Below are 17,864 nucleotides of genomic sequence, written 5' to 3' on the forward strand. Positions count from 1 at the left end.
ACAATGGAATATTACTCAGCCATAAAAAGAAACGAAATTGATCTATTTGTAATGAGGTGGATAGACCTAGAGTCTGTCATACAGAGTGAAGTAAGTCAGAAAGAGAGAGACAAATACCGTATGCTAACACAAATATATAGAATTTAAGAAAAAAAAATGTCAAGAAGAACCTCGGGGTAAGACAGGAATAAAGACACAGACCTACTAGAGAATGGACTTGAGGATATGGGGAGGGGGAAGGGTAAGCTGTGACAAAGCGTGAGAGAGGCATGGACATATATACACTACCAAACGTAAGGTAGATAGCTAGTGGGAAGCAGCTGCATAGCACAGGGAGATCAGCTCGGTGCTTTGTGACCGCCTGGAGGAGTGGGATAGGGAGGGTGGGAGGGAGGGAGATGCAAGAGGGAAGAGATATGGGAACATATGTATACGTATAACTGATTCACTTTGTTATGAAGCAGAAACTAACACACCATTGTAAAGTAATTATACTCCAATAAAGATGTTAAAAAAAATCACACCCATTTAACAAGCAAAACTTTCAAAAAAGAATAGACAAATGTGATCAAAAGTTTATTTTACCACACCAGAAATGAAAATGGCATACTCATCAAATGAGAACATCAGAGTTATTTGGTTCTATTATATTCTGGTTAGTTTTCATGCAAGAAAGCAGGGCTTGTGGGACTGGTGGGCTCCAAGAACACGAAGTTTTATAGACTGAATCTACCACCTGCCAATGTATGATTTGGAAATGTTTCTTATTTCTATAATTTTTAATAAAATACATGCAAAGAATTACATAAAACATTACAATTAATTTTGACAAGAAAAATAACAGTTCTCTTATATCCCTGCATTTAATATATGGAATTTCAAACTTTAGGACTGATGAGATAAATAAGAAGCTAAAATCCTACCCAAGTTATGTATACTAGGTTTGTTCCTTACTATAACAAATTGGCAAGATCAAAATGCTCCATAATTTGCTGTCCTACATTAACGAATACATTTAAAATGTAAACCATAAAGACAAACAAGCACAAGTTAACTTAAAAAATACAAACAGTAAAACTTCTCCAAAGATATAAGTGAACATTCATGACAAAGAAAGATATGGCACATACCTTCCTTTGACTTGTTTCCAAGGATGAGGGCCATTGTTCTTCATTGCTTTCTTAACAACTTTTGCCAAAATGCAAAGGAAAAAAGTGTAACTACTGCTGGATTTATACAGGTCATGATCTTGTTTATCACAACAGCAGGTCTTCACCATTTCTAGCATAGACAAGGGTGACTTAATGACATATGTAAGGCCTTTCAAAGGAAGCCAAGAAATACTGAAAGAACTATTCTAAAAGCAAAAGACAGAAAACAAGTATTAAGTCTCTGAATAAATAAAAATGGAAAGCTGTAAATCCCAATTAGCTCACTAGAAGTTTGACTCTTCTTAATCATAAAAATTACACAGCCATTACCACATATTCCCCTAAAATAAAAATTCCATTCAAGCACAGAACACCAAGGGGTATTCAAATTCCTGGATTATCCCCAAAATGCCTTTTACCGTTAGTTTTTTCAACTTTCGATAGCAACAAGATCCATACATTGCATTTGGTTGACATGCCTCTTAAATCTCTTTTATTCTATAAATTTCCCAATGTTTTTGTCACAACATTTATCAGGTAATTTATTGTGTGGTATTTCCTAGATTCTGGATTTAGCTGCTTGTATCTTCCTAGACTCATTAATATATTCTTTCATCCTCTATCTTTTCTGTAAAGTGGTAGCTGCACCTAGCAGACTGGTCAGATTCAGGTCAAGTTTTCTGGTAAGAATCTTTCATCGGTAGTACTGAGTACTTCCTATTTCAGTTAGCAAAGAGGCACATACGTTCTCACCGTCTTTCTTTTTGTGATGTTGAGACTGATCATGCTGTCAGCCTGATCTATCCATTTTAGTGATCCCTGCAGTTTGAGCAGCCATGGATGATCATCATCCAGGTGGCTTATTTCATCGGAGGTATGGAACAGAGATTTTTTTGTTTTTTTTTGCGGTACGCGGGCCTCTCACTGCCGTGGCCTCTCCTGTTGCGGAGCACAGGCTCCGGAAGCGCAGGCTCAGCGGCCATGGCTTACGGGCCCAGCCGCTCCGCGGCATGTGGGATCTTCCCGGACCGGGGCATGAACCCGTGTCCCCTGCATCGGCAGGCGGACTCTCAACCACTGCGCCACCAGGGAAGCCCTGGAACAGAGATTTTTTATCATTCTTTCTAAACTACCTCATCAGAAATCTGGTACTCTAAAATATAGTTTATATTTTCATTTATTTACAGTTTCCAGAATAACAACTTTTCTAAAAGTACCATAAACTCAAGGATTTAAACTTCCCTATGCCCAAATTTACCCAGTGTTGGGCAATGGGAGCTCCTTAAAGTTGGCTCCTGTGTCCTTCTGACATGACTCCAGCTTACTTTGATACCTTCCTTGCTTTCAGGTATGACAAGATACTCTAGACTCATCTTGTATACATTCTGCCTGAGAATCAGAATTGGTCATTTCTCCTACCAGCCTGACAATGTGCTTCAGAGAAAGGTATTTTCCCCATTTTTAATATGCTCAATATGTACAAACCCAAACTTGTAATTTACTTGTAAATCCTCCATATCTATTTTCCACCGTGACTGAGGGGTTCACTTTGTATTTACCCAGAGAACCAAATGTTCCAAATCTTCTCTTCTCTCCACACACAAGTAACTCAGTCTTTTAAATGTACCTTTAAAATTTTATATTCCAAGTTTGTCCTCTCCTTTTAAAATCTACTATGCCTATTTTAGTTCTCACTCACTGCATTATTTGCTTCTACTACTACACTGGACTACTAACTCATCTGTACCCAATTCCTTTATACTACTTTCAGAAAAAACTTTCTCAAACACATACCTAATGTGTCACATCCTTGCTTCCCAATGTCTCCTGAATAAATCATAACTCAACAATTATCTTTAACCCTTCATAATCCAGCCCCAGACTAACCTCTCTACTTTCCTTATCTCCAGTATCTCTCCATAATCACCTGAGACCCATCATTCAGAACTATTTAACACAGTAGGAATAAATCATGTTTTTCATGTCTCTTTACATCTGTCCACACTATTCCTTTTGCTTGGATACTCATTTTCTTATGTACTTGGAAAATTCTACTCACTTCCCAGGTCAACTTAAAAAATTATGACTTCATAAAGTCTTCTACAAGTCCGTAAACTGGGTCAGATACTCCTTCCTTTAGCCTTCCACAGTATTATAACTTTTTTTCTACAATATTTGTGCTTCTGCCCACTAGCCTATAAGCTACTCAAATGCCAAGACTAGTTCTTATTCAAGATAGCACTAACTGTTCAATGTGTTGCAAGCAATCAATACTTGTTAGAAAACACTTATAAAAGATTTTTTAAAAATATCTTTCTGGCACAATTTGGGCTACTTTGCTTAATCTCACTCTTAAGAGAAAAGGGGCCCTGGTCTGATTCCGTCCTGCACAACTGTTCCTTGGAACGGTAGTCTTTTATCTCCGTCCACTTTCTCTCCCACCGAAGTGCGTGCCACCAACCCATGGAAGATTCGATGGACATGGACATGAGGCCCCTGAGGCCCCAGAACTATCTTTTCGGTTGTGAACTAAAGGCCGACAAAGATTATCACTTTAAGGTGGATAATGATGAAAATGAGCACCAGTTATCTTTAAGAACGGTCAGTTTAGGGGCTGGCGCAAAGGATGAATTGCACATTGTCGAAGCAGAGGCGATGAATTATGAAGGCAGTCCAGTTAAAGTAACACTGGCAACTTTGAAAATGCCTGTGCAGCCAACGGTTTCCCTTGGGGGCTTTGAAATAACACCACCTGTGGTCTTACGATTGAAGTGTGGTTCAGGGCCTGTGCATATTAGTGGACAGCACTTAATAGCTGTGGAGGAAGATGCAGAGTCAGAAGATGAAGAGGAGGAGGATGTGACACTCCTAAGTATATCTGGAAAGCGTTCTGCCCCTGGAAGTGGTAGCAAGTTTCCACGGAAAAAAGTAAAACTTGCTGCTGATGAAGATGACGATGATGATGCCGATGACGATGATGATGAGGAAGCTGAAGAAAAAGCTCCAGTAAAGAAATCTGTACGAGGTACTCCAGGCAAAAATGCACAAAAATCAAACCAGAATGGAAAAGACTCAAGACCGTCAATACCAAGATCAAAAAGTCAAGAATCCTTCAAAAAAACAGGAAAAAACTCCTAAAACACCGAAAGGACCTAGCTCTGTAGAAGACATTAAAGCAAAAATGCAAGCAAGTATAGAAAAAGGTGGTTCCCTTCCCAAAGTGGAAGCCAAATTCATCAATTATGTGAAGAATTGTTTCCGGATGACTGATCAGGAGGCTATTCAAGATCTCTGGCAGTGGAGGAAGTCTCTTTAAGAAAATAGTTTAAACAGTTTGTTAAAATCTTCCGTCTTGTTTCATTTCTGTAACAGTTGATATCTGGCTGTCCTTTTTATAATGCAGAGTGAGAACTTCCCCTACTGTGTCTGATAAATGTTGTCCAGGTTCCATTGCCAAGAATGTGTTGTCCAAAATGCCTGTTTAGTTTTTAAAGATGGAACTCCACCCTTTGCTTGGCTTTAAGTATGTATGGAATGTTATGATAGGACATAGTAGTAGTGGTGGTCAGACAAATGGAAATGGTGGGGAGACAAAAATATACATGTGAAATAAACTCAGTATTTTAATACAAAAAAAGAGAAAAGGGACCTTACATGCTCCATTCCCTTATGCCAATGCTCTTTAGACAATGTGAAACATAAAAGTGTTTTTGAGCTAATCTTCTTTGAAAAATTAGTTTTAAGAAAAATCCATAATTATATATAATTAAGCCATGAAAATATTCCTCATATATCATGTACAAATTCTTCCAATTCCTGGAACAAATTCATACTCTATTTACTCACCAGGTTCTTACTGTAATATTCCCACAGAATGGTGACAACTGCAATGTTTGGCTCCCAGAAATCACAAAGGGTCAAACAACAGTGAAGATACATTCGTAACTGCTCTTCTAGTATACCATCCTAAAAAATAAACTGAAATTGTGAGGAGCTAAATGCGCTCTGGCAACACACATTATCAGTTGATATTGCACTGAATAACCTGCTCTTAAAAACAATATAAATATATATCACCAAGTCATACCCATTCTCATCTTCAGACCAGACGGTCTAAATCAGCATAAGGTATACTTCTAAAACTTTGCTTTAGAGATCATTAGTATATTCAGATAACTGAAATTACATAACTCAATTTGACTTTTCACTCAGTTATTTAACAATTACAATAGGTATTTAATAACTGAATGGTGTAGAACCCAGAGACTGAAAAAGAAACCCAAACCAGAAAGAAATAGCATAAATGATCGAATAATTAAGATGTACACAAATCCAGAGGACTTGCTCATACTTAAGTATCAATATGAGGTCAAATTCTTTATGGGAATATAAGCGTTTTTCTTCTAAAAACCAGAGGATTGGCAGAGTACGTATATTTTAACCTTTTAGGAAGTGGCAACAGGAGAGAGTAGAAAAGAAGTGGCACTTTAATCTTCTATGATGAAACAACCATGCATGTTTGTTAAAAAGTGACACATCACTGAATTCCAATCATTCAGCAATCATTTATTCAAAGCTTACTATATACCAGACACTATTCTAAGGTAGTAGGCATAAAGCAATGAATAAGTCAGACATGGTACATGCACTAATAGAAGTTACACTTTGGTGGAGAATGGAAAAAGAGGACACTGAAACAAACAAGATAAATGTAAACAATTAACAACCACCATGAAAAACAGAAAAAGCAGAGTAATGTGGTAGGGTAGCTGGTAGAGGACGTGGGTCATTATTTTACCAGGAATTAAGAATGGAAAGACCTTTCTGAGGGCTGGCATTTGGGCTAAATGACTGAATGAAAAACAGCCAACCACATAAAGAACTGAAAGTAAAGCATTCATCAAAGAGAAAACACATGGAAAGTTCCTGAATTAGCAGTAAGCTTGATATTATAGGATTAAGTCAGAGATAGTCAGGAATCATACCTCATTTGAGGCTTTATAGTTTATAGTCAGAATTATGGTTTTTATTTTAATTATGTTGGGAAGCCTCTACAAGATTGTAAGCACAGGGGTGACATGAAATGATTGTTTAAAAAATAGTACATTGGATCATGCATCGAGAATGAATACAGTAGTTAAGAGCAGTTAGAAGGTAAACAGTGACACTTCCAATGTAATAGAAAATCAGACAGAGGTCAAGTACAAAGGAGAAATGCTGGGAAATTTGAAGGTGCTTGAGATATAGTATGCTTTAAGTAAATAACTGTTGAATGACTGGGATTCAGTGTTGTGTCACTTTTCAACAAACATGTATGGTTATTCCATCACAGAAGATGAGATTAAAATGTCTACTTTTTTCTACTTCCTTCTCCTCCTGTCAAAATGTTAGGAGGTGACTCTGTGAAACTGTAAGACTAAGGTAAGTGGACAACTTTAGAGATATGTTTGGAAACAGAGACAATAGGATTTGTTGATGAGTTACATTAAGGTATGAAGGAAAGACCGCAATTAAGGAGAACTCTCATTTGGCTTAAGAAAACGGGTTGATGGAACCACTTCCTAAGGTGGCAAAGACTAGGGGAGGAACACATGAGACAGTGCACAGGGCAACCAAGTGGAAATATTAAGTAGACAACTGACATATGGGTCTATAGCTCAAGGGAAAAGTCAGAGCTATTGATATAAATTTGGATGTTACTTTCATATTGATGGCTTTTAGAGCTAAGAGACTAGATAAGATCAACCTAGGAAAGACGATAGAAAAAAGAAAAGGATCCAGAACTGAGAGCCCTTTGCTATTCCAAAATTTAGGTAGGAAGCAAAAGGAGGAGTCTATAAGCAAAACCCAATGGCCAATGAAGTAGGAAGGAAACCAGGCATCATGGAAACCAAGAGAAATATTTCAGAAAGGGAAGGGGGTCAACAGGGTTGAATGCTACTGAGAGGTTAAAATGAGAACAAAGAACTCTTAGATTTTACAATGTGGAAGTTATTGATGCCTTTGACAACAGTAGTTTCAGGTATGGCAGACACAGATGCTTAACTATGGCAGGTTGAGGAGATAATAGAAGGTGAGGAAGTAGTGATACTTAAGTGAAGATATATAAAGTCCTTGAACAGGTGAGAAGAGAAAGGATCCAGTACACAGGGAAAGGAATTAGCCTTTGAGGGAAACAGTGACACTTCCAATATAACAGAAAAGCAGATTGAGAGGTTGTGTACAAAGCAGGCACATTGGAAGATTAGAAGGTTTAAACATAAAGGAGTTCTCAACTGACTGGTTCTATTTTCTCAATGATTTATGAGGCAAGATGCTTAGCTAAGGTGACTGGGGCACAGCATGTGTTGAACTGTGTGTTAAAAAAGAAATTCTGAAATAAGTTGTTTTGGAGAGTAGAAAAGTAAACATTCTAGAGCCGAGTGCCACTTGAAAAGATTTATGATCAAGAATTTAAAGTCAGACCAGTCAGCAAGAATGAGTGTATGAGTTTTTCCACTGAGCTGAGGTGGGGGCGTGGCAGAGGGGTAAGAGAAGGGTATTAGGTTTTGCCAAGTTTAAAATAGGTAAGGGCTATGGAATTAAAGGTGTTTGTGATGGAGTGATTATAATAAGGGGTTGTATAATCTACATTGTTCAAGGAGGAAAGTTTGGACATGGATGAACACAGAAAAATGAAAAGATCAATGATGATGGACAGAATGAAAATGAAAAGTGAAAAAATGTAGAGCATAACTATGGGAGGCAGTGGGTAAGGTAAATAAAGGAAAATCTGATTAGAAGTAAGGATATGAAGAAACTTAGAGGACAGGTGGATTATACACAATGATGTTGGGGTCACTAATAAAAGTAGTATACAGGTATAGAAGAGAAGAGTGATCTTGCTGCCAGATATTTCAGTGAATGAGAGTGAACCAAACATGACCAGATTTTTTTGAGAAGGCTTTTAACTCTTTTAGTTATTAATCTGTTAGAATACACCAAAGCTTCAAGTCCTTTAGGAAATTTTCTAACTTCCACACTAAACAGTGACCTTTCTTTATGCTCCATAGCACACTATGCACACCTGTATCTTAGCACTTACCTTGCTAAATTTTATGTCTATCTGCCTTCAAGTGTCTATGAGCTCCCTGAGGGCTGGGATAATGTCCCCTGGGCCTAGCACAGTGCCTGCTTCACCAAAGAGACTATAAATGTTTTATGAACAAAACTGAGATCTGGGTTCTGGTGTCTCTTTTCATCAAGTACTTGTATGGTTCAGCAAAAGATATTTAGCTTCTCTAACAGATAGTTAAATTTAACCAAAGAAGACAAGGTTCTATCCATCATTAATATTCTTTGATTTTTATTATGAAAATATTAAATGAGATCTAGGCTTATTCCCATGGTACACTACTGATATGAATTAAAGCATACTTTAAAAAAATTTATTATGTTTCAAGGTTAAAAAGTGGGTTATATGAAAAAAGTGGGTTCATTTTGAAGAGTCTGTACTGTTTTATTCAGTATCTGAAACTCATTTTACATGTGAAATCCACAAAAAAGTATATAAACCATAAAAATATATGAAGTTTGGGAAAAACTAAAGATTAAATACCGACTATGTGTCAAGTATTATGTGATGTTTTACATATGTTCATTCATTCATGTATATCTTATACCATCCCAGCTTTATTACATTCATTTTGCAGAAAAAAAGGATGAGGGTCAGAAGTTACAAACAGTTTACCCAAGTCCACTTGGGAGGAAGCTAAGATTTATGACTCCAAAGCGTGTCATACATACTATGCTATGCTACCTTCCAAAAACAGGAGGGAAAAGAAATGAACATTTAATGGACACCAGATTTGATCAAGATTGCTCTTAGTGACCAGACCAAGATTTGAATCAAAGTTTTTGAGACCAGAGCCCATGCTCTTTCCACTGTACCCAATCAAAAAGAAATTAAAAATGGCAACTTGGGGGAGTTTTCCTTTTTTTTTTTTTTTTTTAAGAAAAGGAGATAAATTTCCCTTTATTCTCCTGCTAGTGGTTACAGATTAAAATGAAAAGAAATGGCTTAGAAAATACCATTTTCTCCACAGTTCTGGCAGGATAACTAATCAGTCAGTTGAGTGTGACTTAAAAAGCAAGTTTCTTTTTTTAATTACAGTTAGTATTTGTTATCAAATACATTTCCGTGTTCTGTATATTCAACCATTATTTTCTTTTGAACCGTGTTCCCCTAGTTTTTCTTAAAAATTCCCTTTAAAAATTGTGTGGGTGCACATCAGCTGAATTAAGGAAAGAAACGATTTGCCCATCTTCAAGTCCAAAGAGCCAAAGAGTTAAGAATATACAATAGTCAGGAGTAGAGAAGGCAACAGACATCTTAGCTCAAATTTATAATGGAAAAACAAAGCTGAAATATAGTGAGGAGGAATGTCTGAGAACACCTGAGTATATTAATTTCTTCCTACCTTATATTTTCTCATCATACATTTATTGGAGAGGGAAAAAAAACACAAAAAACAAATTTTAAAAAGTGTGGAAAATTGAGATAGCTGTTTTCCATAAGTATCACCAAAACAGATCTACAAACCAATATGGATTACTAATCAAACACATAGCATCAAAGAATTTTTAAGATAGAAATAATGAAAAAAAATACAGTTTTATTAAGAATCCTACAAGGTCAAAAGCTTTGAGGGAGCACAGAGTGAGTAAAACACAAATGAAGACTCAAATCCCAGCTCTGCCACTTCCTAGCTAGCTGTGTGGACCTGGACAAGCTCCCTCTACGCCCCAGTTTCCTAATGTATAAAATGGAACTTCACACAACTGTCATAAGCATGAAGTGGAAGAATGTACATTAAGTGCTATGTACAGTACTTGCACAGGGATAGCTATCATTTTGAATGAATTTTTTTAGCCCAAACATTGAGTCTTGACAATCAAATAATAAATGAAACACATTCACAGCATCTTACCTTAAACTGATATATTTCAATTTTGTGAGTGTTAAGACCAAACTCTACCTAAACCAAGAGTTTTCATTAACAACATCTAAATTGATGCCCTCTGATTAAAGATTTTTAATAAACTAGAAAGCCTGTGGGGTTCTTTGCCACACAGGTTCAAACCTACCTGTGCTACTCAACTTCTACATTTATCACAAGACACTGTGGGCTCTCTGGGTGTCTCTTCTCAGCTGAGTGGGTATGTATGAACTATTTCATGTAGAAAGCTACCCTAGAATATTCCATAGTGCCTGCTCCTGATCTCTTAGTCCTTTTTTTTTTTTTTTTTCCCAGTACGCGGGCCTCTCACTGTTGCGGCCTCTCCCGTTGCGGATCACAGGCTCCAGATGTGCAGGCTCAGCGGCCATGGCTCATGGGCCCAGCCGCTCCACAGCATGTGGGATCTTCCCGGACAGGGGCACGAACCCGTGTCCCCTTGCATCGGCAGGCGGACTCTCAACCACTGCACCACCAGGGAAACCCTCTTAGTCCTTTTTAAAAGAATGCCTTCCTATCTTTATTTCAAAAGATTAAATGCAGGCATATTAAATTCGGGTATATTCCATATATCAAATTCTTTTATAGAACTAAAAATGAAAACATTTACTCTTTTAGCTTATTCTATACAAATGGCAATATAACAATTGTGGGTTCATTTTTTCTTTTTATGTATAACTGACTTGCCTATCAGAAACCACCAGGAGAATAAAATTTATTTGCAAGCTAAACAGTTAACTGTCAGTCTAACTGATGGGATTTTTTTAGGACTGGATAAAGAGAGTTAGACTTCAATATCTCGGGCAAGATCCTTCTGTCCAAGAAACACAAACATTTTGGATTAGTAATTAGACGATTATTGTTCCACATTATTCAGAGCTAATCACATTCTGAGTTGTGTATGTGCCTTGGACTCTCCAAATTCTTTGACAAATGAAAAAATATTTTTTTTAAATATTAGGCTTGCTTAGGATTTCTTCTTATACCCTTCTATGACCTTTGTTAGAAAACTCTTCTGTGATCTCATCAAATAATGAGGCTCTAAAAAGTAGGTAGCATAAAACTAAAAATCTCCCTTTTCATAAAAAAAATAATGCTATTATAAAGGTAGAACAAATGTTTACTGTTAGCATTCACAAATATTAAATAGGATTACCTCTAAAAAATGTTTTTTAAAGCAAATACTTAACTATTCAGTTTAAGTAAAATTAAACAATATATGCTCTCTTTACTAACAAAGCTCAATGTCTGTTTCTGGAAATCCTCTCTGGCTAGAAAAAGATTTAGAACATTATTTGCTTAATTAAAACTACAGTGGAGTGCCCACCAATTTTATGTGAAGACTACTCTATATGTGAAACATATATATTTTTTAAATATTGTAAATGGACTCTTTCTTTCATTGTTGGAGATCAAGTCACAGCACATGAGCATGGTCAGATTTTAATTTACCTCAATGGGGGAAAACAGATATAATCAAACTGATAGCTCTATCCAAACATATTATTTATTCTTTATGACCACCTACTGCACCCACAAAATTGGTTTCAGGAACTCCAGCAAGTAGTCCTATACTACTTATAAAATCTAATTTGATACAATCAAGGCATAACAAAATTGAGGTTACTAGAGAGAATGGACTACTTTTTTCTACATATTATAATGACCTCTTCTCTTACAGGAAAGATATTACTTTGACTTTATGCTAGACTTAAATTCACAGGGAAAGTTTCTTAGATTAGCTGTACTATCCTTGCTTCTCTGGTGACTGACTCGCCCCAGTTTTCTCAGGCCTTGTCTGGTTTTAGCACTGAAAGTCCCACATTTTGGGATACTCCAAGCCAGGTAAATCCAGATGGTCATCCTACCTACTTACAAGAATTAGTGATTTATCTTCAAAACAGCTTTAGGTGATACCATTAAAATACTGGATTAATAGCTGATGTAAATAATGGTGACCACTTTTTAGTGATTCTGTACATTCTAGAAGTAAAAAAATACATGTCTGAAACTTTTTGAGTTACTAAGTCAGTATGTTCTCAAAAAGAACATAGGAGAAAGCCAATGAAAATGATACAGAAAAAAGAAAATTAAAAAAATTTAGTGTTTGGGATAATAGCTCTTTTGTTCCTGATGCAACTTACGTATTCAGAGTTCTTTGGCATTCTAACCTAGAATTCTTAGTTCATAATTAGAAGATTCATACTATAACTAAATATACTTATATTTTCACCTAAAAAATTAAGAGTTAATATAGATAACAGGGAAAAAAATTTAAGATATTAAAATGATTCTCAAAGATATGGCTATAAAATAAATGTGTGTAGCAATCTTGTACTACCATATTTCTTTTTTATTCCTCTTCAAGTTTTTAACAATCTTCATTTCGTAACAGAAAAGGAGTCTATTTCCCAAATTAAAAAAATATTCTTTACTAAAATTTCCCCTTAAAATCTTACATAAATAACTTATGCTACAAAACTTTACAGAACTATAATACAATATGTTTAAAGATGTGATGAAGAGCACATTTAAAACTAAAAGGAGGTCAAATCTGACCTCTGGGCCATGAAACACTACATTAACCGTTCTGCAGAAAGAAAAATGATAAGGTGTGAAATGAGGACTCAGAAACTAGGACCTTATCAGTTAGAGTATGAGTCAAGCCTGTAAGACAAATTGCTCAGCAAGGCAAGTCACCTTCCTGCTGTGATGAGGATATAGCTGAATTTCCAATGCTACTGACTATCTCCCTCATCATGTCTCCTAGACTTGATATCATACAGTCAAGGAATGGCTTATAGTTCTGAAGCATCTGCTACTTATTTTGAATACATTTTTCAAAGTCACCAACCAGGTGACTATTATCTTTGTCCTTTAACTGGCAAGTCAGTGTTAAAATAAAAATCTTCAAAATAAAAACTATTGTACAAGGACCCTGCATTAACAAAGAATGATGATTCTATCTCAGACTTTTTATACGTAAACTAAGTTTGTTATTTAAATCATTTTAACAGTTTGCTTGGTTATTATAAGTAAAATCTGTAACATAAAAATTTAGCAAAGCCCACAAACTGTCTCACTTTAAATGTGTACCTGAACATTGATGGACTTTTTCAGCAGTTCTTCTACAAAGTTCCAGTTTGATTCCATTTGTCTCTAGAAAGGGAGAAAATAGTGCATTAAAATTACTGCTCTTAATTATTATTAAAATTATAAAGTAGCAAGTTAAGTGTGAAGTACATTTTCTACTATCATCAGATATCATTACAATTTCTTGACTGTCTAAAATTACTTTGGCAAATAGTTGACAGACTTGGAAGAAAAAAATTTACAACTATTCCAATCCAATATAAACCTTATCAGGAGTGGTTTTATCAAACAGTCGTACTTCTATAAAATTATAAATGTTTTAACAAATAATAAATTTTTGCTGTCAGATACAATCTAACAGGGGAAAAAAAAACCTTTAAGTATATTTTGGATTTTTTTACACCAGCGACTGTTCTTCTTTATTCTGTACTTTACTCAGCATAGATTTTTACCTTTGTTTTATGCATAACAGCTTCAAGATGGTCTACTCTAGTAAACAAGTAACTAAAAATTTTATAGAGAAAATTAAAAAAAAACTTTTACACACTGCTACCTCATTTAGCCAATGGTCACTTATCTGGCAAGCTCAACTATCCTGAAGACTCTCTATAATAAAGAAGAAAGCCAAAAAACTTTCACAAAGCCAACATATTTCACAAAGGCTAGGCACTGAGAACAATTCTACTTTTCCAAAGGGAAAGCCTGGAGGAACTTTTCACAGGATACCTAGTTCATTTGATACTCAGTTCTTAAAGGTTTGGATATGTGGATATCGGTCAAAAGGAGAAGCAAAGAAAGAACCTCCAAGAAGCAGCAAGTAACAACTAGTTTCTGACAAGATAAGAATAAAAGGTGCAGAAGTTACCATAAGACTTCAGAAAACTAAGACACAGGCCTTAAAGAATAAAGGCAAAGAGCCTCATCTACCCTTCTATCCGTGTTATAACAACTATGCTGTTCGTTGAACTCCAATGACCAATACAAAGTTAAAGCATGTTCAATATTCTTGATTTTAAATGGCTGGATAATGTTCATGTAAGATGCTAACTACATAAAATCACTAAATAAATATTTCCTTAATAAAAGTGCCTAGTGACTGTGGTAGCCAGCCTCTAAGACAGCGCCCAGTATCCCCCTGTCTGCTAGTATTCATACCCTTATTTAATCCCCTCCCACACTCTACCAGACTTGGTCTGTTACCAACAGAATACCAATACTAGTAGGACTGATAGTATGTCACTTCCAAGATTAGAAGTCACTGAAGCGTCCATCTTAATGACAATCTCTCTCGTTGACTCCTGGGAAAAGCTATGCTATGAACAGGATCGAAGAAGCCCACACGGTGAGTGACTGAAGCCTCCTGCCAAGGTGAGCGAGACTAGAAGTGATTCCTCCAGCCCCAGTCAGGTCTTCAGAGACTGAGAACCCAGGTGACAGCTTGACTATAACCTCATGAGATCCTGAGCCAGGAGCCCCTAGGCTCCTACTGGATGCCAGACCCTCAGGAACTGTGTGAGAAAATGTTTGTTTTAAGCTGCCAAATTTTGTTACACATCAATAGATAACTAGTACAATGATACAGTTATTTTTAGAAAGGAATTATTGGTTTTTTGAAATACATTTATGTAAATAAAGTGAATGCAAAATATTTATAAGGAAAAAATATGTAGTAAAGAATATGGCCTTGCCCAAAGAGGTCTGGACTTTATCCTTGGTTTCTGGGAGGTAATCTCCGGGTCCCTTCGAATGTTTTGCCTGATAGGAGTATCTTTGTTTGCCCCTGGGCCTAGGGTCATAACTATTGTCTAACAATGTAACTGAGGGTGGAGGGTGGCCACACCCACACAGTCTTAGAGTAGAGCTAATTATACCTGAAAATCAACAATGTAACTTAGGCTGGGGGCTTTGGGTCCTGTATTATTTGACCTGAAGACTGAGCTCAACCATCATGTGGATGCAATCCATTATGCCTATGTAATGGAGCTCCAATAAAAACTCTGACCACTGCAGTTCAGGCAAGCTTCCCCGGTTGGAAATACTCCCTGCATACTGTCACACAGAGGCCAGGTGACAAAGGTGTCTCAACTCCACGGGGAGAGGACAACAGAAGCTCCACATTTGCTAATTTTCCTGGACTCTGCACTAGGTACTCTTCCCTTTGCTAATTTTAATCTATATCCTTTCCCCATAATAAACCATAACTGTGAGTATAAAAGCTTTCAGGGAGTTCTGTGAGTCCACATAAATTACATGGCTCTGGGAATCCCCCAGCTTGTAATTAGCATCAGAAATGAGGTAGCCTTGAGGACTGTGCTCTAAAACTCTCTCAAAAAGGAGACCATTTTGTTCTAGCAATACTATGTGTACATTGTGTTGGGGTCTTTACATTATTACTTCCTAAAATAAATCGTACCCAACTCATAGATAACACAATTAAGTCTCAGAAATGTCATGTACACTGAAGTCAGAGCATGAATTCAAATCCAAGTAGGTTTGGCTCCAAAGCCAGTGTTCCTTCCATTATACCATGCTATCAATAAATGAGTTTCTTTTTCTAACAAATTTTCCCTCAGCTTCCAGCAATCCACTTTTATATCATTCTTTATTAAGATAACATCACCACTAGTCCTAAATAATCACAAGCATGACAGGGTTGATGTATTTAGTTTTATAATTTGATAGGGCTAATGAGTATATTTTGGTTATTCTAGCAATTTGAATCACACAAATCAGAGAGGAGTAGTATGATTCTCAGCCAGAGAATTTCAACTCTATTTAATAGTACTGTGGTTATAATCTAAAACAAAAATAAAGCACAATCCAGAGGAAAGAATGGCAACTATATCATGCCCAAATCAAGTCTAAGTGGGAAAATATGTATAAAAGGGTAACATATTTTTCTTCCACAGGGAAACTTAACTTTGAGCAGCTACGGTATTTTTTTTTTTTTTTCTGTATACTAAGTTGTAGTATAGAAAGGAGGTAACAGTCATCAATTTGGGGCTATGTTTTATATTTCTTATCCCACTATTAAAATGAAGACACTCACTTAAGCTTCAGCACAGGTGGTATTTCCACCGGAAATATAAAATAGACACCCCACTCTCTACTTACAGCTGACTAGGTAACCTGGAGCAACTCTCATTTTAAGGTTGTATTTCACACCTTTTATCTAGTCACCATTTCAGATATTTCAAAGAAATGCATCAGCTGGCCTCACTGACTGCACTATGTTCTGGGCAGGGAAAGCACTGTTAAAATGATCCCTGCAATGTCCCAAAGTAATTTTTCTCTTTAAACTATATTTGCTTTTAAAATAGATGTCTGGGATTGTAAGAGGCTAACACACTCTCATCAGGAACAAACAAGGATGGCCACTCTCACTACTTTTATTCAACATAGTTTTGGAAGTCCTAGCCACAGCAATCAGAAAAGAAAAATAAATAAAGGGAGTCCAAACTGGAAAAGAAGAAGTAAAACTGGCACTGTTTGCAGATGACATGATACTATACATAAAAAATCCTAAAGACGTTACCACAAAACTACTAGAGCTCATCAATGAATTTGGTAAAGTTGCAAGATATTAATATACGGAGATCTGTTGCATTTGTACACACTAACAATGAAAAATCATAAAGAGAAATTAAGGGAACAACCCCACTTACCATTGTATCAAAAGAAATAAAATAATTAGGAATAAACCCACCTAAGGGGGCAAAAGACCTGTACTCCGAAAACTATAAGATGTTGATAGAAGAAACTGAAGATGACAGAAACAGATGGAAAGATATATGGTGTTTTTGGATTGGAAGAAATCAATAGTTTAAAGGACCATACTACCCAAAGCAATCTACAGATTCAGTGCAATCCTTATCAAATTACCAATAGCATTTTTCACAGAACTGGAACAGAAAGTTTTTTAATTTGTATGGAAACACAAAAGACCCTGAATAGCCAAAACAATCTTGAGATAGAAGAATGGAGCCAGAGGAATCATGCTCCCTGACTTTAGACTATATTACATAGCTACAGTAATCAGAACAGTATGGTACTGGCACAGAAACAGACACATAGTTCAGTGGAACAGGATAGACGGCCCAGAAATAAACCCACACACTTATGGTCAATTAAACTAAGACAAAGGAAGCCAGAATATACAATGAAGAAAAGATAGTCTCTTCAACAAGTGGTGCTGGGAAAACTGGGCAGCTACATGTAAAAGAATGAAACTAGAACATTCTCTAACACCATATACAAAAATAAACTCAAAATGGATTAAAGACCTAAATGTAAGACCAGACACTACAAAACTCCTAGAGGAAAACATAGGAGGAACACTCTTTAACATAAATCACAGCAATATTTTTTTGGATCCGTCTCCTAGAGTAATGGAAACAAAAGCAAAAATAAACAAATGGAACCTAATTAAACTTAAAAGCTTTTGCACAGCAAAGGAAACCATAAACAAAATGAAGACAACCTACAGAATGGGAGAAAATATTTGCAAATGATGCTATAAAAAAGGGATTAATTTCCAAAATATACCAACAACTCAATATCAAAAAACCAAACAACCCAATCAAAAATTGGGCAGACGACCTATGTAGGCATTTCTTCAAAGAAG

General features: G+C 36.2%; 1 protein-coding gene and 1 pseudogene across 4 annotated transcripts in view; one reads left to right on the plus strand and one right to left on the minus strand.

Moving 5' to 3' along the window:
• MMS22L (MMS22 like, DNA repair protein) overlaps positions 1-17,864 on the minus strand; it is a 169,997-nt gene that overhangs the window by 114,181 nt on the left and 37,952 nt on the right. For 3 of the 4 annotated variants that reach the window (XM_089921877.1, XM_089921879.1, XM_089921880.1), the window contains 3 exons: positions 13,244-13,306; positions 4,998-5,117; positions 1,131-1,357 (listed from right to left, as the gene is read on the minus strand). In XM_089921877.1, the coding sequence (XP_089778003.1) occupies positions 1,131-1,357; positions 4,998-5,117; positions 13,244-13,306 (410 nt within the window). The remainder of the gene's footprint in view (positions 1-1,130; positions 1,358-4,997; positions 5,118-13,243; positions 13,307-17,864) is intronic. The other variant, XM_089921878.1, reaches the window with a different exon arrangement.
• Positions 3,508-4,795, plus strand: LOC111163858 (nucleophosmin pseudogene; annotated as a pseudogene).

This window comes from Delphinapterus leucas, chromosome 12, assembly GCF_059928025.1.
Source record: "Delphinapterus leucas isolate spDelLeu-1000000601 "Yukka" chromosome 12, BTC_Dleu_Yukka2, whole genome shotgun sequence".
NCBI lineage: Eukaryota > Metazoa > Chordata > Mammalia > Artiodactyla > Monodontidae > Delphinapterus > Delphinapterus leucas.